Source organism: Lichenostomus cassidix, chromosome 2, assembly GCF_008360975.1.
Source record: "Lichenostomus cassidix isolate B80296 chromosome 2, HeHo_3.0, whole genome shotgun sequence".
In the NCBI taxonomy this organism is placed as follows: domain Eukaryota; kingdom Metazoa; phylum Chordata; class Aves; order Passeriformes; family Meliphagidae; genus Lichenostomus; species Lichenostomus cassidix.
In genome coordinates this window covers 20626263-20647128 of record NC_139482.1, presented here as the reverse complement: position 1 = coordinate 20647128, position 20866 = coordinate 20626263, and the positions used below count along the sequence as shown (strand labels likewise).

Below are 20866 nucleotides of genomic sequence, written 5' to 3'. Positions count from 1 at the left end.
GAGAACACAGTTTTCCAGAACTGGTCGATGTCCTGCTAACTGCACCCTGTTGCCAGCTATGACAGTAGTTGTCTCCCAGAAGGTACTGACCTTTCCTTGGCAATTAAAATTTAACAACTCTGCAATACATAAAAAGCCCTAGAATATTAAATCAAAATGTAATTTAACTGCATGTTTAGCTCACGTGCTTTATCTTAGAGTTATTATTACTATATATTATTATAATATTATAAATTATTATTATTAAATTATTCATTTGCTCTGGTTACTTAAAGCATGTATTTAATCCCAGAGTGCTCTGATTTTATCAACTAAGCCTCAGTTTGCAAACTGCAATATATACATACACACAGATGTAGCACTTAGAGCAGAACAATTTGTGAAGATTATATAGGCTTCTGGACATTTTTCTATGAAAGCAATTAAAAAGTAGCAGACATTAATGTCCCACATATTTTAAGTCTTCCATCTAACTAACCACATTCTTCTAGGGGACAAAAAGTGAATTTTCATCAAGGCAGAATCTCTCCCATCTTGCTCATCAGGAAAGAAAGGACAGAAAGGTTCACTTAGTTGAGGCTCTCAGACAAGCTGCCCAAATGCCATTAAGCACTATTAGGTAGCCTCTGTAGTCAAAGAATAAGTGAAGTAAACCAGAAGCAAGGCCTCTAACAACTAGGCAGTATGAAGGAAAAAAGGATATAGGAATGAGGGTTCTTAGATCACACCATCATCAGATATATGTCTCTGGAGTACAGCAGAAGTTTTAATCCAGACTAATGCTTATATATAGATCTCACACCAGTTGGGCTTCTATTTTTTTTTTTTTCTGTGAGATAGAACATCAATTTTTTGAGTGGGCTAGAAAAAGGGATGCTTATTCTAACAGATTCAAGCTATGATTCAGTGCAAAATCTGGTGTGAGACACTTTAGCACAAGCCAAGGACAGATACCAGAATTCAAGAGAAAGAGCAAGAAAAGTCAATTTTTCTCTTCCAAGGTGGAAGTCTAAAGACATCTGTCTTAAATGTGCAAAACCAGCTAAAACAAATATTTATCAAGCTTGAGTATTTTTTGAAAAGTAAAGTTTCACACTTAACAAGCAGATTCTCTTAATTTGTTAACTATAGTTTTCAGCAGTAATACCATTGTTGCACAGGTTTTTAATGCCAGGCCCACACCGCAAGACAGAGTACTTGTGTTCTAAGTAAAGTGAATCCAAAGACAAATCAAGGAATATTTTCAAATTATTGTTATCTGCAAAGGAATTATTTTTTTCAGTAAAAGAAATTGAAAAAAATTACTCTCTTAATACTACAAGACTATTCTGTCAGTTTGCAATAAGGAATGGTCCTGGTAATTCCAGAAGTTAGGAAATTACCTTTTGCTGTTGGTTTTTTCCCCTCAAGATGTGTTCAGCTTGAAAGCTGATGTTTCTAAACCTGTGGTACCTTTTCATCATCTCAGAAAAGGAGCAAACAAGTCAAAGTAAACAAAACTTTAAATAATATATGGTTCAAGGAAAAGATTTTATTTTAGGGCTAAGAAGTTGATAATAAATAAAGGAATATAATAATGTAATAACAGATGTTCTCATGCACTTAACACATACAGTAATGCTGGCTTACACTGCTGTTTGGACAAATTAAGAAGAGGTATTTGGCAATATTATAAGTTTGAATAGTTTAAAGATTATAGAACAAGAAATTCATTCTGCTGTTTTTACATTTCTTTTATACAAATTCAAATAAATATTAATATATCTATTTTTCCTCAGATTTTCTGTTCACTTTTAACATGCCCAATAACTAAGCCACAGTAATATACAACTGCTAAAAAGAGTATTTAATAGTATTTAAGAATTATACTTATTCCTAAAAATGTATCATATTTATGTCACATTGTGCAAGCTGTTTAGGTAAAATTAGATTTTAGGAAAAACTGCAGAAAATTTAAATTCATTAAAACATATCCAGTGCAAAGGCCAGTCTAGTCCACACATTATGGTACTGTAATGTAAGCTAATATAATTTAAATAATAAAACATGCCTATATGATTCTGAGAAAGCTGAGTATGTTTCATGTTTTAAAGATCTGACACCTAATATGCAGATTCTGCAATATCAGAATTTTTCAGATCTTCATGAGATGGCAAAATAATGGTAAGACTTTATAATTAGGCTTTTTTTTTAGGATAACTCACATTAACAGTACTACAGTGGCCAAAAAAGACAAACTATTATAATAGGAATCAATCTGATTAAAAAATTAAATATTCCAATTAACACTGAAAAAGTGTTTGTAATCATTATTTACAATTCATCAATGATACCAGTGTATAACTCCACACAGTCAAAGTATAGCACTCCCCAAGCAAATTCCAATTCTGCATCCCCATTTGAGGATCCGACAGCAGATGTTGTTCCTGGACAACACATCAGTTTAGGGAAGGAGATCGATCTGTGGTCCAGAGCAGTTCTATGTATGGCCATTTGGTCTGCAAGCAGCGTTTCACAGGAGTGTCGTCGGTCTGCAGCATTGGTTCTTCAAAGCCCATAACAACTGCTGTGCCCTCTACGTACATGACCTGCCAAAGGAAACCCAACTCTGTCAGTCTCTTCAAAAACTCTAAGATAAGATGATTATTTTCACCAGGTTAGGAGATGATTTGTTATGATACCTATCAAGGCTGTGAAGTTTTAAATACTTCTTTCTTTAATGAAATGGAAGTATGAAATTAAAAAACTCTGATCTTTGAATGGTTCTGCCTACATTTTGCAGTGAAACTGCTGGAGATTTCACAGGGGTAATTTTAAGGACTTAACTACAAGCTATTCCAAAGACTGAATATATATATTTTCTGGAAGAGTCTTCTTACTTGATGTCATTCTTGTTCCTTATGTCTCTTAATGCCTTACAATCTTTTACCCCAAATTCTCCTTCAGGAACTTAGAAGCAGTCATACTGTGTCTGGTATACCCATTCTTTCAAGAAAGCTGAAAATGAAACAGGTCATCTTTGTTCCCCCAGTAAATGGCTCCCAAAAAATACTGATTTTTTGATGCAAGCCTGGACCACTAAAAAAATTTCACAAAAAGGTTTCAACATCTTAATTTAGACCTAGAGATACATCCAGAAGTTGCATTTTGTGTATGTTACATCTCTACTGTTCCTTACAGTTCAGATTCCCCCTTATCATGGAAAGGTGTGAGAAGTGCTCTTTTCAAAATGCAGTTTCAGAAATGTGGTTTGGCCAAGCAATCCAGTATAGGTGCTTGAATATGATTAGGAGCACAAAGCAGTTTCCAGTTCCAAATATATAATTTTGCAAGAAAATGATCCAAGTAATAGCTTTGTAAAAAGCTTTTTTCAAATTAAGTGTTTTTTGCCTGTAACTACGTTCAGTTTTGCACAGTGACTGTTATTAGAGCTTAATTGTAAACCTTACCTTTTCATTATAATTAGATTGCTTCAGTCCATTGTAATGGTAAACAGTGAATGACTCTGAAACCCTGGAGTCCTAGCAGAAAGAAGACAGTTAATTTCATTGTGCCTTGAGTCTCTTTACAACTGGATTGATGCATTCAACCAGGATGACTCAAGGCAACTGTAAAAAAGTACAGCTCTTTTTAGGTGACAAAAATCTTCATTTTACCATTGTTATCAGAAATAAAAAAACAGATGTCAGTAAATTAATAAGTAGTACCCCCAAGAGCAAGTAATGATTTTCTGTGTTCACCTGTACACTTTGAATTACAACTTCAGCACTGAGCATGTAGAGGCTGTCCTAATTTTTAATGTCAGACACCTTATGCAGTAGTCACATGTTTGTTTATGACTGTTTGGATGCCACAAAGATTTTTACTAAAGACCAGATCCAATCTCTGGCCCTCCATCTGAGAGCTGAAAAGCCAATATACTCCCATGACTGTCTAAGTAAATTAATTTTGAAGACACTGGTTCTGCCAAGGTCCAACAGCAAAAGTACTGGCTCTTGTTGACCTTTACCTTCCAGGTGTTCAAATGCTTTAGTTCTAAGAGCTTTGGATTTCACTGAACTAGGAAACACAAATCAGGTGTAGTATCAGCTCTTTTATGCCTATGGGACCAGGCTCCAAACAAAAGCTTATCCCTTCTTTAAGCACATGGAAGTAAAGGTTGGAATGAGAATAAATCTGCTCAGGTTACAGTACATCCATCAAATAACAAAAACCCTCATTCATTTTTCTACTCTTGAATGATTCAAACTCTATCTCTCTATGGGTCCCTCACAGCCATCCAGGCTATTCAGTGGAGGGAGGGGGGTGAAAAGCAAGATAAGAGGTAACTCTGCTTGCAGGAGTTGCTTCACAGAGATAAACAAAAATAAGCTTTGCTGGGAAAGAAGGAGGACACATTCTTTTCCCTGAGGAAGTTACGCTCACCCAGAAGGCAAAGAAATGCTGTTTTCCAGTTGCTGTCACATGGAAGTTAAAAATTTTGTGCAGTTACTGTTCCAAAAAATAAATTAAAAAAAAAGAGCCAGTTGGGAATTCAGGAATCCCCCTCTCCAGGTGACTGTCCTAAGCTGTAAAGAGTTGGGCTTGCTCTGTCAGGCTGAATAGCTTTGAATAATTTTCTTCTAAGCCAGCAGCTTTCAGAAGGAAAGCTGATATATCTTTCTACTTTTGAGGTGGAGTACTTTCTGGGAGAGTAGAATAGAGGTTTGAATATTATCAGTGAAGAAGGAATCGAATCTGGATCTCCAAGCCCTAGCTACATGTTCAAATATTAACATCAACAGTTCCAACCATCACTGGCATCTGCTATTTCCTCATAGTATTTGAAAGAAAGACATTATCCTTCATTTCTGCAGAATTTCACTTTCCCAAAGAATTCTGAGCAAGGTGTCAATATGGGTAAGGGCTACTGCTACCTAATCCACAGAGTACAGACAGATTGAAGAAATGGATACTGGCAGGTTCCAGTCCAAAACATGCCGATTGCTCAAATAGCACCCATAAGGCAGTAACAATTCCCATGTTTTGTACTGGAGCCAGTGAATGTTTTACAGGACAGGCAAAACTGAATGGTGGGGAATCACATGTAGCAGGGGATTAGCATTTGACAAACACTCATTGACTTTGGGGTTCCAACTTTACAGCAGGCAAAGAGTATCCCCACCAACTCTGTAGGTGACCAAAGCAGGGTTCTGCCCATGATTCCACTATGCTTTGTTCTCCAGCTTCCCCTCTTCAGCCATTGATGCCCCTTAGTGACAGGCAAGAGAGGCAGCAGCCCCATACAGTGGCTCTTTTCTCCTCCAGCTACCTATGGCCCATGGTACTGGACAGTTTAGGCACAGCCAATTATGGGGGATGTTCTTTGGCTTTCTGAACTTCATTCTAAGAATCTGGGCCTAAAATTAGGCAGTGGAGTCTTCCAGATTTGCAAGATAATTATTATATAATAGTAATTATAAGAAATAAATTATATTCAATTGTACATATATTTCCACTTCTGGATAAACAAATGAAAGGAAGAAGAAACAGCTGGCAAAAATACAATGTGGATGCAATTCTAAAAGTCCAGAGAAAATGAACACTAACTCTTCTTTCTCTTTCCTCTAGATGATGAAAGCCTCTGAATGATATATTCAGTCTCTACCATCTTTGGCAGTGCAATTCTATTATCCTCTGACTGATCAGAATGTTTCATAGTATATAATACTATACCCAGTGCTGCACAATCCTTAACAAAAAGAATCTTGCTGAAGGCACTTAAAACCCATCAGTTTCACGTTTCCTTGACTGTAAAAATTAAGCCACAGTTTCAGTGACTCATTAGCTACAAAAGCCTTTAAAGAAGCACTCCTCTCAGCCCTTCTCCTGCTTCCACCAGCCTAACCTTCTATCCCCAGGTAAACCTGCTCTCTTTTGCCAATACAGCATGTGCATGGCCATGGAACAAGCCCTGACAAAGAGAGCAAAGAGAGCTCTTATCCAGACCAGCTCCCTGTATTGGCTTACCACATATCTGTTTAAAGAGGCTCCTGGTGGCAGGAGGGCAGCATGAGGGCAGGAAAATGGGATCCAAGGCAAAGGGAAAAGAGGACAGCAGTGCTAAGTTAACACTGGCCTCTCAGCAGTGGTGCAGTCTCAAAGAATATATGGAACAGACTGAGAAATGGAAGACCATTTTCCAGTACCCTAACTTCCACATATGTTAAACCTGAATCCATAATGACTTTTGTTAAACTGTCAAATATTTTACATTAGTAAGAAATATACACAAAAATAGTTTTAAATATGTTTGCAACTTTTTCCCATTTGCTAGCAATATTTTTAATATTAATAAAACCAGAGTAGTCATTCATTCTCAGAAAAACCAAACTCAGATGAACTTTCTGAGTAGGGAAACAATTTAATTCCATATGCAAAATTATTATATATTTCCTGAAATTAAATTCAGAACTTGTCACTGCAATGGAGTTTCCTTCCAGTGTAACGCTGACAAAATCATGGACATGTTATATGAAACAGTAGTCTACCATTTGCAGTGTAATACAGAAGTTATTTGCTGATCAGCTGAGTCAAATGAACCAATAATTATTAAAAATTACTCCTGTGATATTGATGAAAGTGTTTAATGAATGTCAAAGCCAAACAGAAGAGATAATGCTCTGCAACAATAAAGCTATATTGATTACCTGCTCAGGGAAAAATTCTTGCAGAAAAGGACCCAGTAGTATGATGCCCAGTCCTTCTGGATCTAATTTGGTCTTCATGAGGTTTACACTAAGATAAAAACATTGAATATAAAACTATGAGTAAGACACTTTTATTCTTGCATGACTAAGTTATGCTGTGCTACCATAGTACTGACTGCCAAGTATAGCAATACTATTCTATTTTTAATCGTAAGTGACAACTGCACCAGAATGGCATGCAAGTTGCCAAAACATGGTTATTTTTAAATAAAAGTAATCTGTTATTTTAAATTAAATAAGTGATAATTCTGAAGGACCACCATATTTGGTAAAATAATTTGAAACCCATATAATCTAAAACCAGGTTTACAGCCCAAAAGGCATTTTGCCGTCTTGCAAGCATTTTTTAAAGACACAGAAACCGGTTATCTTTAAAATATAGCTCTGTCACTGCCAAACAACCTGTTTTTAAACAGAGATTTGAAAACTTTCCAAGATTTTCTAAGTACGCAGAAATAAAATTAAATTTTACAGATACATTTCTTAGTTACATCACGTACTTGATATCAAAGAAGCCAGAACCAACAAACAATGGAAATACCAACAATACTAATCTGGAAGCCTTACTGCATGACTATGGTTTAATTTCAGGTCACCACAAACTAATGTCAATTTTAAGTCTACATTTCTATTTAAGCAATGCATTTCTACAGGCAGGAGATTCTATCTATTTGCATCTACCTAGCCCTCTGCTTTAGTTACAAGTTGTACCGTACACAAGAACGTCCTCTTAGGGTCAAACCAACAGAGTGTCTTGCCCACAATCCTGTTCCTGACACTGGTCAGTAGTGGATGCTTACGATAGAGTACAACAGGGCAAACACACATCCTTAGTTTACCCTCCCCATTTCCAGCAGTCTGCTGCTCAAAGACATCTTCAGTGACAGGCAGTATCTAAAACACAAAGATATATATTTTTCTTTCCATGCATGTGCCTAATTGGCTTTGAACCCATGTATACTTCTGGCTCTTAATAAACTCCACTCAAAAAATTAGAATTAAACTATGGATTCTGGGAGTGTCTTCTCTGTTTTGAACCTGCCACCTGATAATTCAGTTTGATGACACCTCATTTTTGTATTGTGTGACACAATTAAAAATCATTCCCTATTTACTGTGTCAATGGTTCTCTATCTTTTCCACGTCAAACAGTACTAACCTAGCTTTTCCTTGAACTAATAGCATTCCCTATCTTCAATTAGCCTTGTTACCTTCCTGATACCTTTCTAAAATATTCTTTTTCCAAGATGGAGTGAAACATCAGGCATTTATACAATGACATAATTCCTATGAATTCCACTCCATATGTCTATTACTATCAGTTTAAATCTAAGATCTGCTTCCTCACCAGTAATAACTAGTTCACAGACCAACAATGTATATGTGAAATCAGGATTGCTTTATCCCCTGAGCAACCAATCTACATTTCCTGTACTGAGACTTCTCTGTTACTGATCTTCTAGTAACTTCTCATGCTCTTCTTACACGCTGGTTTTTTTAACATTTTGAACACTTTTGTATCAGCAGTAAACCATCATACAAATCTCTACTGTCAAATCCTTGCTGAAACAATGACCAAGTTCACAGACTTAGTACAAATTCCTGTAAAATTCCTTTAATTATCTCCCTCCATTATGAAAAAGTGATGTTTTTATTCTTTCATCAGTTCTTTATCTACAAAATCCTTCCTTCCTATTCCATGTTTACACATCAAATATTTACATGTGAATTTTCCCTAGATTGGCCTTCAAATCTATTTCTAAGTGCTATAGCTCATTTGCATCTTCTCATTCTGATACTGTTTGGTAGCAGCACAGTTCACAGTGGTAGGTAACCTAAAATAGTTCAGCAACATTGTTCTGATGTTTCTTCAGGATTTTTGGAGTCTTTTACTTATTCTGACACTTCAAAATCTTAGTTACTCTGACTACCCATAAAAAGGCTTAAGTGCAGAACCTCTCAGTAATCTTCTCCAGTGATGAGTAGAACTGGTCATTACCACCTTATGTGGTGAACACGAAGTACTCACTGCACTTTTCTAATAGACTTTGAATACTTTTAAACATTGAAAGTCATCCATCAGAACTACAAACCTCTTGCAAACCCTTTGGCACTGATGGGCTCAGAAGAATACTATTCATTCTTTATTTTATAACTTTGCTGAGTAGTCTACAGAAGATTTGAACTCTGTTTTATACTGTATTTACATTTAACATTCCACAAATCCAGACTCCTCCCTTTTTTTTTTCATGTAGGCACTACGTTTTCCTTTCAGAAGACACAATCTTAGCTTCTCATAGATGCCTCTTTTACTGCTTAGGCCTTCAACCACCCCAGGTCTCTTTTGCTGGGGGCTGCGGGCAGAAGGTGTCATTTCCAAGGTCTTTTTGATTGTTTCACAGAAGCATTTTGTCCTTTTGGCTATCACTTATGTGTCTTCATCTTTAAGTAACTTCCTTTCTTGGTCCTAACATAGTACTAATAGCAAATTATTTGGATTATTTTTGTTTCTTCCTCAGCACACAGAGGATGTATTATGCAAATCTTAAGAGAGTGACTCTGTTAAGATCCTCAGAAGAATTTTAAAATTCGTTACACTGCATGTGATATCCCATGAACTATGCTAATCTATTATCTTTTAAAATGTTCACTACTCAAGTGAAACCACAACTGAGGATTTGCAAGGTACTGGACTTCAATCCTTCCATTCCTCAATCTCACTACTCTCAAAATGCAAAATTTTAGGTATTTCAGTGGCTGTTTGAAACCTGACCAAATTCTTGAAATGCTGCAATAGAGTTGCAAAAACTTTGTGTTTGCAAACAGAACCATGTTTTGTTAACCAGATAATTTTTAAAATGCACTTAAAATTCTGTAAAAAATTAAAGCAAGGTATTTCTCACTAAAGAAATACAAGAACTATTTAAAAATACAGAGCCATGCTAAGTTTTTAAATATGGCCAGTGTACAAAATTCAATCAATTAAGCAGGAGGGTAGACTTAATAAACTTGGATTGTGGTGTGTTTCAGCTGAGGCTTTTTCCTTCAGCAAATCCCTAACACCTTCCAATGTTACTGGTACCTCAGCAGAGCTACTGAACATGTATGTGTCCTTGTGTTTCAGACTCCTCAGTGCAAAGCCTGGCACCTGAAATGAGGAGGTTACAAGTGTCGGGGTGATGGTCTTTGTACTGTTATGGCTGAGAAGTGTGTGGGACAAAAGCCTCCACTATTGGTCAAACAGATAGAGAAGATAAAATGTTTTAAACAAGCTAAACCTAGATAGACAGATGTGCTCAAACTGGTGCCCTAAAGAGCATCAAATGATTTTTAGAAACAGGCAAAACAAATGAGACAGGTGGGTTCTAAGATATATTTACTAAAAGACTAGAAAATTTTGCTAAAAAACATGCAATGGCATTCAGTACTGGCTAAGTCACCTTGCTAATTCATGTCTGCTCTACAGAGTTTTCCCCTCCACAGTTCTAAAATTCTAATCAAGTCTGATCATTATACATCCTAAAATTCTGAGAATCCTAAAGCCTTGGATTAGATCATCACAAATTTAAATAGTACATTTGGAGACAAGGCCTTTAATTTTACTTATGAACAAAAAAACAAGCAGAAAAGCCTGTATGTAGTCTGAAATATGTTATTTATACTTGTGTTCCACATTAAATAGACAGAATATCTAGAACAAAAAGAGAGTAGGTTCTCAAGATAATAGTATTAGGCAATATATTTATTTAAGAGGAGATGATTGAAGACTGCATACTACATGGTTTGATCATGGCTTTTCAATATCGCAAACCTTTTGATTGGCTCTTCATACATCACTTTATAGTTGATGTGCTCTGCACAATAAAATAGGACAGGGCTGTGCTACAAATGCTCTGCAAGCCAAACAGCCAAATGGAAAAAATGCTGAGTAAAGAAAGAGGATTTCTGCATATTTATTGAGACAGCAGAACAAAAAGGTGAAAGAAAGCTTCTCAGATCCATTAATCAGTGGCTTTTTTTCCTTTCCCTTCCTTAAAAAAAATATTTTGCAGATTTCACCACGTATTGTCATAATGTGAATGTGAGCCTTTTGTCTCGTACTTTCTTTTGGTTTGGATATGTCTTTATTGCAGTTTTCACTCCTATCCTTCAGAGAACAACTCAGTAAACTTCATTATATTTCAAACATTTAAAAGGACAGAAAATGGGCTCAATCACATTTCAGATGGCTGTGGTAAGTAAACTTGCCGTCTCCACAGTCATTCCAGCTTTGACCCAACTAAACTAGACCAAATGTTTACAAGAGAACAGAAGCATCTTTTGGAGCAGTAAAAAAGTTCAAGCACTCGGCTCTCCTTTCTGGTTTAAGCATTTAGTCACAAATAAGTTTTGAAACCAAAGGGTAACTGTTGTCACATAGTCTTGTCTGTCCACATTAGATCTAAAACATTTGAGTTTTAACTCTAATCCTGAGAATCAATGTGTCATTTCTGAAAATAAATGGTAATTACTTTAGGTCCTGAGTGCTGGTGGAAACAAAACTGTAACTGAAGCAGTTTCAGCTTCAAACTCTGCAGAAACATCCATGGGTAATTCAGATTTGCCTCTGAATACTCTGACTCTTTGGCTCTTCTGTCACACAGTTTCACCCTAATTAATATACAGAAATAGAATCCCAACTGTCTCTTCAATATATAGTAATGCAGTAGGTCTGAGCATCTTTTTGCTTCTAGTTATCACTACTAGAGTTAGAGACATCTTGACTTTAATTCCTCCCCTTTAATTTAAAGCCGACTAAAATATTTCCAAATAACATTCTACACCCAGAATGTAAACTAGGAAAAAAAATCCAAACTAGAAAAAAGAAACCAAAACCAACCTGAAATTATAATAGATATGTGGTTAATTGAATCCAGAAAAAAGCCTTTAATTATAATTAATGTGATTAATTGATATTTCTGAAGTATTTAATTTTATTATACTTACTATTCAGGATCTGAAACAAGGTCCAGAGCCTTCATTACATCTTCTAGGAGGGTATCAGGTATAAAACCATTATCTGAAGAAGTAGCAAAGCTTCTTGTGAGGAAAAGAAACAAAATGCTTTCCAGGAGAACAAACTTCACTCAAAAAACCAAATACTACATATCTTTACATGTAAAATTTGCAAGCAAATGGTGGGGTTCTAGAAGGAAAGCAGTTTTCAAAAGCTTCTTTCACACTTAAATAATAAAAAAGAAGAGTGCAATACAGAAACTGTGGATTTATCAGTCATACACTTAGAAGCTTAATACTTGCTAAGAATTCAATCTTTGTATAGAGTTTTCCACTAGGTACCTTGGAATAATAACTGTACAGTTTTTCCCTTTTGATTAGTTAAAACAGTACCTGAATGCTAGACATCCTCTGTTTTCCAAAACAGAAGAAAATTTTCCGTGTATGCTGCATACATTCAAGAACAAAATCTCATGAAGAATGAATCATATCAGATCAGTTATTTTATGAATATTTAATATTGGAGAAATAAAAGTATATTTAAGCTTTATGTTAATTACAAAGAACATTACAAGGTTAAAACCATCTCTTAAAAACTCTAGTTCCTATTGCACAACTTCACTTACTGCAGAGTTCTCAGGTAATTTCTTCATAGAATTACAGAATGGTTTGAGTTGGAAGGGACCTTAAAGATCATTTAGTTCCAACCTGTCTGCCGTGGGCAAGGAGACCTTCCAGTAGATCAGGGGGCACAATGTCACTTATAAACTGACTCCCATATTGAGCATTTCTTAAGTGCTAGGCATTTCACTCCTCTCTTAATGAGTACATTTCTATTACAAAAGTCTTATTTCATCACGAAGTACAGCCCTTACCCTCAGGGTCATATGTCTGGAAAACCCTTCTTGCTTGTTCTGAAGGCGCTTCAGGAGCAACCAGGGCCATATCCTATAGGACAGGGAGGGGGAAAACAAAGACAACTTTCAGATACAGATTACTAAGAAAAATATTTAGCCACACTACACCCAGTTGGAACCTAAATTAATGAAAATTTCAATACAAGAGAAGAAAAGTTAAGGTAATTTGGCAATTTTTCTGATAGCAACGTAAAACAGTCAAGAAATATGTTAAAGATTATTTCACAAACTTCTAGACAAATTTTATGCAAGTCTTTTTACATGGATGTTGTGGGACAAAAGCTAATTGAAAACTTCAATTCCAAGAGCTCCAAGTGGGAAAGTACACAGAAGAAACTAATTTGGGAGGAGTCCTTTTGTCCTGCTAATCTCTTCTGGTGAGAATAACTTGAAAATTGGTTGCTTTACATACTGGAAATACAAATGCTAGATGTTTACATTAATTCAGTATCACAATGTAATTTTAAGGATCCATAAATATGACGTAATTGGAACAAACCTACCGTGTAAAGAAAATTTTTAAGTGATTTTATAGATGAATCATAAATAGAACATTTACAGAAAACCAGTATTTAAACAGTGTGTCTTCATGTGTACATATGTTCTAAATGCCTTTAAAGTACTTCCAGATAAAAAGACCACATTAGCTCAACACAATTAGTTTCATGATGCCAAATAATGTATGAAGTTGTGCAGTTGTTGAGCACATACCCTGTTATTATGGGTAACACATGTTATTATATGAGGTACATACATACAGAATGAAATTCTGTAATATGTGACCAACTCTCAAATAATTTGGAATACAAAATGTACAAAGCAGGAGTAGATTATATTATCACAGTACTTACTAATGCTAATACTTCTCAGTTTAAAATTGATAATGCCATAGCACACAGAGCTTACTAGTAACATGATGATTAGTGATTTCAATATTTAGGATTTAACTCTGATGAAGGGATAGTATAGTGGTAGCTTCTTATGGATGAATTAGCAGCTCACAAAGCCTGTGTAACAAGAGAGAGCTCTTAAAATTTCCAATGGTATGGAAGGATACAACCCAAAGTAATTTCCAATGGCACAGACATATAATTTCAAATGTAAACTACATAGTTCTACTTTGGTTTACCAGTATGCATTTATTTCCAAACAATCTTAATGTAATCCAAGACTAAAGACTACCATTTGCGTTGTCCTCCCTCCCCACAAATTATCTTGTTAATGTAGTACTTTCCACAGTTTCATGGGATGCAAAACAGATTTTTTAAAGCACTTCTGCAAAAACCAACAATTTGTTTTGATAATCCAATTGCAAATAGTGTGTATTTTTGCTAGCATTTTAATTTTCCAGGTCCTTAGATTTTTGGTTCATGTATGTGTATATGGGAAGAACTTAGAGATGAAGACACTGAAAGCATTACTCAATACTGAAAATTCTCCTTCAACAGAACTTCTAAACATGGTAAAGCCTCCAAATTGTTACATATTAACAATATAATTACATATAATGAACATTGTTACATATTAACAATATTGTTAACATGTAATATTAACAGTGTTACATATTGTTACATATGCTTTTTATTCACTAAATGTGATTTCCTGACATTCTAAGCAAGTAACTTCAGGAGGAACCTTAGAAAAGTCTACCTTAGAGAGATGACCAAAAACCCCTCCTCTCTTATCTGTAAAATAATTCTAACTTTTCACAGAAACTGTTGTCCTATGAAAAGTTAAATACGTAAGATCCTTTATATACAAATTCCATACAACCTCTAACTTGTCATTCATTTCCAATATCCAGATAAATCTGAATGTCCATTTATTTGTATCTAGGGGAAAAAAACCCCATAGCTCCGTCATGCAATAAGGCTGAAAATGTGATAAACATCTAACAAAAACATACTTCAGCTGCCCAAACTGATATTTCACCGTATGTGCCAAAATATATTCCCCACTCCAGCTTTATGAATTGTATTTTGATGTAACCCATGCATTGAGAGTTCCATATAAGGGAATCCTATAAACAGTTAATTACAATAATTATTTCCAATACTAAGTACAACATGTCCCAAAAATCATGTTTCACTCATTGGCTCTTGTGATACACAAACAAGTCATTTTATATTACTTTGAAAAGTTATTCTCATCAGTAGTACCAGTTATTTTAAGATCCCATGTTTACCCTCAGAGGCAAAAAATATTCTTCATAAGTTTTAATGAAAACATTCCAGAAGTTTTCATTCTACAAATCAAAAGCAGAACATAATGGCTAAGCCACACTGAAATCCTGGCTATGAATTTTTACAAAAATCACACCCTGAAAGGCCCAGTGCCATGAGAAATGAAATCTGCATGCATTCGAACTGCTTTATGGTTCTACACTACCACTGTTGAGGGATACGTGGAAAAATTACATATTGTAATACTAACTTTCTTAAAAATTTACCTAGAAACAATACACAAACACTGATTATTTATCAACTTTTTAACTTGCTGTAACTTAATAGGATCTGGAGAACTGAAGTTTATTTAATCCAGTCTTGTATTACAGAGAAAAGTATATATTTTTCAATGCTATAATCAGTGGCTTTGAAGACATCAGCTTTTCCAAAATGGCTTCCTAAGAAAACAAGGTTGATGGGATCTGTGAAACTGATTCCCATCTCCCTAGCTGACTTCTGAATCCATTGCCCAATTTCAATTTTACAGAGGAAACAGGAGTCTCACAACTGGTTGTTCAAACTGGATGCCAGGCAGAGAATCTCAGTGTGGAGTTGGTTCAAAAAGAAATTTGATCTTATGTGTCAGTAAGGTTCCTTTGGAGATCGTCTTTTAAAAGAGAAAAGACACTTCACACAATCCTACTGATGTACTATGTAACTGTATCATTATAATTTGGACATATAGGTCTTCCACACATGACCAGAATGCATTTCAAATTGGATGCTCTGAAATAAGAATGTGCAACTCCAGTTCCTCCTGTGGCTGTAATCCTTCATTTGCAACAAATATCCACATCTACTATACACACCCCAGAGGTCACAGAGAACGTTCTTCAAAAGGTGAAGGTGCTGCCAAAGCCAGAACTGAAATGCTCTTTACAGAGACATAACAACTCAATTAAGAGAGAATAGACTGGAATGCAGCTTTATTTGGAGGCAAGGAGCAGAAGTGCCATATGCATCACCACACATACAAATGAGGTTATGCATCCTAAAGGCATCAGCTAGTTTTACTTGTAGGGACTGGCTAGGAAGTGAACCAAAATGTAAAATTTAACATAGACTGGTATCAGTTGAGAAGTAGGAAAGCTATCATCACTACAGTGGCAAAAACAGCTTCAAAGTCTTAGGGTGATATAAAAATCCAGCTGCTAAATGAAGAAGGCTCAGTAGAACTTGGGCATTGCTCGAAATTAAATAATAGCTTTTTTTGTAAGTTTTCCTAGGAGCTATTTATCAAACCAAAGAAAAAGAGTCCTTAAGATGTAAAACAGGAGGCTATTATTACCATCATACAAAGAACTGAACAGTTACAGAAAGGTCATAGATCTTGTTTCCTCTTAGGCACTACTGAAGAAGTCTGGAGACTGCTGAGGTATGAAGTTACTGGTTCTAAAAATACTCACCAATATAGCATCTACTGTCAATTTAGGCAGACTATTGTAAAGGGTCTGCCTGGAAGGGGACTGAGTTAGAGAATTATGCCGTGGTAACAAAGCAAGGCAAATCCTAGAGCCCTTACCTGCAAAGGGCTGTCCTAAAGCATTTCATGTTATTTGACATAAATGTAGTTTAAGAGTATGAGTCTGGCTCTGAACAGAAAGATGGCCAATGAAGACTAGTTCAAGACTACTATTAGTGTTCAGGGACATCATCTGCAGGAACAGTTTGCAGGGGACACTGCCTCTGGTTGTTACAGTGATGGTAGTGGCCTGCAGAGACCACTTACAATGTGCTGGCAAATTGAATGTGAGATTCCTCTGCAGTGTATTATCTTCCATGAGAGAAAGCATTAAAAATGCCAAGCAACTGTAACATACCCAAAGAATACTTGAAGGAGTATAAGATTTTTGCCACTTGAGATCTGCATACGGTGAAGCTACAGAAAAGGTCCTTGGCTTTTCTGTCACCTATACAAGAGCTCTGCAGCCGCAACTATTTCCACTTCAGAATGGCAGGTGTCAAAGATCATATACAGCATCCTCTTAAGCCTTGAAGAGGGGCTACGAGTCTATCTAAGATCCAGAAAATGCCAAAAGAAAATACTTTTCTTGAGTAAGAGAGGCAAAAGACACAAAAGGAAGAATGCCACCACCAAGGTAGCAGCAGAGCTCTTATCAGGGGTCAGAAAATAAAGTACAAACCTTGTTTTTTAGACCAGGAAAAGACAACTGTTTTTCTGAAAGTGCTTGTCAAGGGAGAGATGTGGGGGTGGAGGAGGAACATTCATGGTGAGCAATTTGTTGCAACAAGATGGTTAAAAGGTAGCAAACTGCCTTTAGCTGCATGCTGTCTTGCAAAAGTGAAAGGACTGCATTCACATTACAGCACCTTGTTGAGAACAGAAGAGAGTTCTAAGTAGGGAAGAATGAAAAGCTACATATGGACTACTTCAGGACTACTTCAAATTCTTTTTCACCTACACCCATACTATCAGACAGAAAAGAGAGACTACTTGATCCAAGGGTGGGGTGAGGCTGTGGAGAACACAAACCAAAGAGGAAGAATTAATAACAGAAATTTTAAGACCCTGTCAGCCTATTAATCTGGAAAGCAGGGCTTTTAACATACTCTCAAGTTATAGAAACTACAATATATCCGCCATTCCTGTGGAAGAGATTGGTTTAATAAGACTGCCAACAAAAAAGCCACAGCATTGCAGTTTTTAAGAAATAAGAGCAAATCAGAAGTACAATGAATATCTGCTTAACAGTTACATTGCCACAGATGGTGGTGGTTTAGTTTAAAACATCACAAGAAGGCAGCAATTCACTTGGTGACTAAAAGAAAAATAAGAGTTTCTTCAACATGTTCCTTGCTTTCATGGACAGATTACAAGAGATTACTGTAAACCAATAAAGATTAGGTATATAGTCTTTTTCTTACTCAGTTACTAGTTTGTTTCGTTCATCAACACAGAACAAGGTCTTTGTTTTGAAAGCAAAAAAAGATTACTGGAATTATAGACCAGGAGTCAGCAAAATTGAGTTTACTGGAATTCTTATCTAATAACTAAATTACATACTACCCTCCAGTCACAAGATTAATCTGAAAGATGAGCTTTTCAAATTATATTCCCAAAGATTTTGGGTTTTTTTTGTTGGAAGACAGAATGCATTGCTATACAAACACCAAATTTTGTTCCTTAGAGGAATCAAGCTGGAAGTGGACAAATTCCATGCTTTATGACTTCCAAAACCTCCACAATATAATTCACTCACTATGAACTTTAGCTTCTATTATTATGCTACCTTTTTTCCACATTAAAAAAAATCTTTATTAAATACTATTTCTACAACTAATACTATTTCAGCCTATAGACATGAGCTGATTGCTATACAATGCAGTGGTGAGTATAAACATACTAATTCTAGTTGGCAATGCCAGGAACATTTGAAAGCATAGTTTAAAACTAGTGGAGATGTACTGCAGAAATTTAAATCTTCCTAAATACAGTTCTCACAACACTGAAAGCTGTACTTGATGCTGGAAACCAGCTTACAGTATTCAGTTTCCCATTTAAACCACATAATTCTCTCTTGGGATGACGAAAACCCTCTGGTTTCCTTCAATCCAGAACGATGTAATGTTTTTGAAAATAGACTGGATTAATTATTTTATAACTCAAATATGACAAGTGATTCTAAAGGACAATTTTTACCTGGTTAATTAATCTAACAGTAATATTTCATGGCTTTTCATGTGAAATGTAGAAGCTCTATGAAGCAATGAAAAAAAGAAGTGTATTAATAATGGCATGTAATCCACTGTTATTTAGTATGGTTTAGTAGTATGTCAGGAAATCTTTATATGCATATTATTGCTACATGTACAGAGAAAATACTAAATATTCACAAACATGACAGTTTTATATATTATAAAAAGGTATTGCTGTTTCTATTAATATTTGAAGCATAGTATTTCAGGTAGCTAATTCCAACAGTAGCAGAGCAGAGCAATTAGCTTATATAAAAAACAGCATGTTTATTCTTTTAAAATAAAACTTGTGATATTTTTCTCATTGAAGCTGTATTATACAGTAAAGCCCATCTCACTTCATTCTGACTGCACGAACTTTCTTAACTACGCAGCTTTTTCTCTAAATACACCTGCACTGTTTCAGTATTTTCATACCACAGTCTGTTTGACTGACAACTCTGGCATCCCTCTGTAACAGTTATTTTAAAAGTCTATATATATATATATACATATATATATATATAAGATACCCCAGACTATCAACTGGTAGAGGAAAATGGCACTGGACTCCCTGCAATACAAAGAGAAAACAGATTTCATATACATCTGATGTAAAACAAACCAACACTGGAAAAAATGCACCTAGATATTGAAATGAGGTTACTACAGTTTTAGAAACAAAAAAATATATTATTAACACAGGTGGTCACATGTAACTTCTTATGTTATGTAAGAGGAGAAAGACAGAAAATGAGGGCAATATCTAAAGTATCATTAAATATTTTTCACCTTTGCTAGGAAGTGTTCAAAGCTTCCTCCTCCATAGACAATCCCTGTCTCTGCCTTTTCTTTGCATTTGTATCCTTCCACATTTAGACTTTCAATTCATTCATTCACATATCCTAACCTGAGAGTAGAGTTATCTTATCAAAAGAGATCAAAGATATTATTCTGCCTGCAACAAAGCTATCAGTATAAAAGGAGCAAATAAAGGGATGAAAGACTTGTTTTTCAATACTTTTAAAAAAGTGGTTAGAAACTGGTTACTGAAGATCTTTGTGATTATACTTGGATTAAATCGGACGCTGTATATGCATTCACTCTGTGTTCCCAGGGATTCTACAGCTGTTAGATGTATTAAGGTATTATCAAACAACAGCTACAACCCAAACTGATTTCTACTACAACCTACAACCAAACCAGATTCCTCCTATTTATAAAATTACCTAAAGTCTCCTGATAGAGATTCTCTACACAAGTTCAGTCTGTCATGTCACACATTTATCAGGAAGTTTCTGAGTTTTGCAAAAAGCAGAACTCGGTACAAAGTTTCAGAAGAGGACAACAACAGTTACTATTTTAAAGTGTGTTTTTATTACTGAAGCATATGTTGACATGTTTTCAGTCTCATTTACTGTTTCTAGTTCCCGCTTCTATCCCAGTAGGGTTTGGGAACATGGGAATAAAGCAGGCTGAACAGAGAATAAAAAAATGTCAACCTCTTCTTCCAAGGATACATGGTGCCCTGCTCAGAAAGAACATCTGGTCTTCAGACATTTTGGGGAAAAAATATGCAGAGAGACAAATGGCCACAAAATAATTTCCCTGTTGTTTAACCCAAGAACACTTCACTTTAAAATACCTTTAAGAGGCATCAGTAACTACATTTAAAACTCTCTGTTTCCTCAGTTCCGTAATACATTGACTACAGGACATTTTCCCAGGTAGAAAAATTGTAAGGGGAAGAATGATTCCTCAGATTCCATCCAGAACATGCATTTATAACATGTAAACAAGGATTAACAGCCATTCATTGAGACACATTTTCTCAAACAGAAGAAGGGACAGGCAGATAATCAGCTCATAAACTAGAACTAGCATTCTGTCACATGGTGAATATTAGATTCCCAGTTCTAAGTCTTAGTATTCCCAGTGTCATTACCTGGTATTAAAGATACTAAGTTAGTAGGCTACAATTAAAGTAAAAGGCAGGTGACTTGTAAAGCAAAGAATGGATGGTGTGAGGCTGGCACTATGAAGGTTTATGATTTCTACCTCTTACCTCATGTAAAGGTACATGGCATATGTGAAAAAGTTGTTCATTTTACTTGCCTTCTCTTCATCGTGATACTACAAGCATATTAAGTTCCGTATTTTGAAAGACCGTTTAGCTTTTAGGGCTCTTACAAAGAATTCTGTGTAGAAATGACTCAAAATTTCTCTTTCAAAATTCCATTTCTGGAATGATTTTACAAAGATAACCCCTGACTATAGTAGAATA

The 20866-nt window shown here is 35.6% G+C and overlaps 1 protein-coding gene across 2 annotated transcripts in view; it reads right to left on the bottom strand.

Moving 5' to 3' along the window:
* Nucleotides 1-1511: 1511 nt before the first annotated feature.
* MINDY3 (MINDY lysine 48 deubiquitinase 3) overlaps nt 1512-20866 on the bottom strand; it is a 51428-nt gene continuing 32073 nt past the window's right edge. For both annotated transcript variants that reach the window (XM_085050620.1, XM_085050621.1), the window contains 5 exons: nt 12620-12692; nt 11736-11808; nt 6690-6777; nt 3450-3521; nt 1512-2588 (listed from right to left, as the gene is read on the bottom strand). In XM_085050620.1, the coding sequence (XP_084906746.1) occupies nt 2439-2588; nt 3450-3521; nt 6690-6777; nt 11736-11808; nt 12620-12692 (456 nt within the window). In that variant the 3' untranslated portion in view covers nt 1512-2438. The remainder of the gene's footprint in view (nt 2589-3449; nt 3522-6689; nt 6778-11735; nt 11809-12619; nt 12693-20866) is intronic.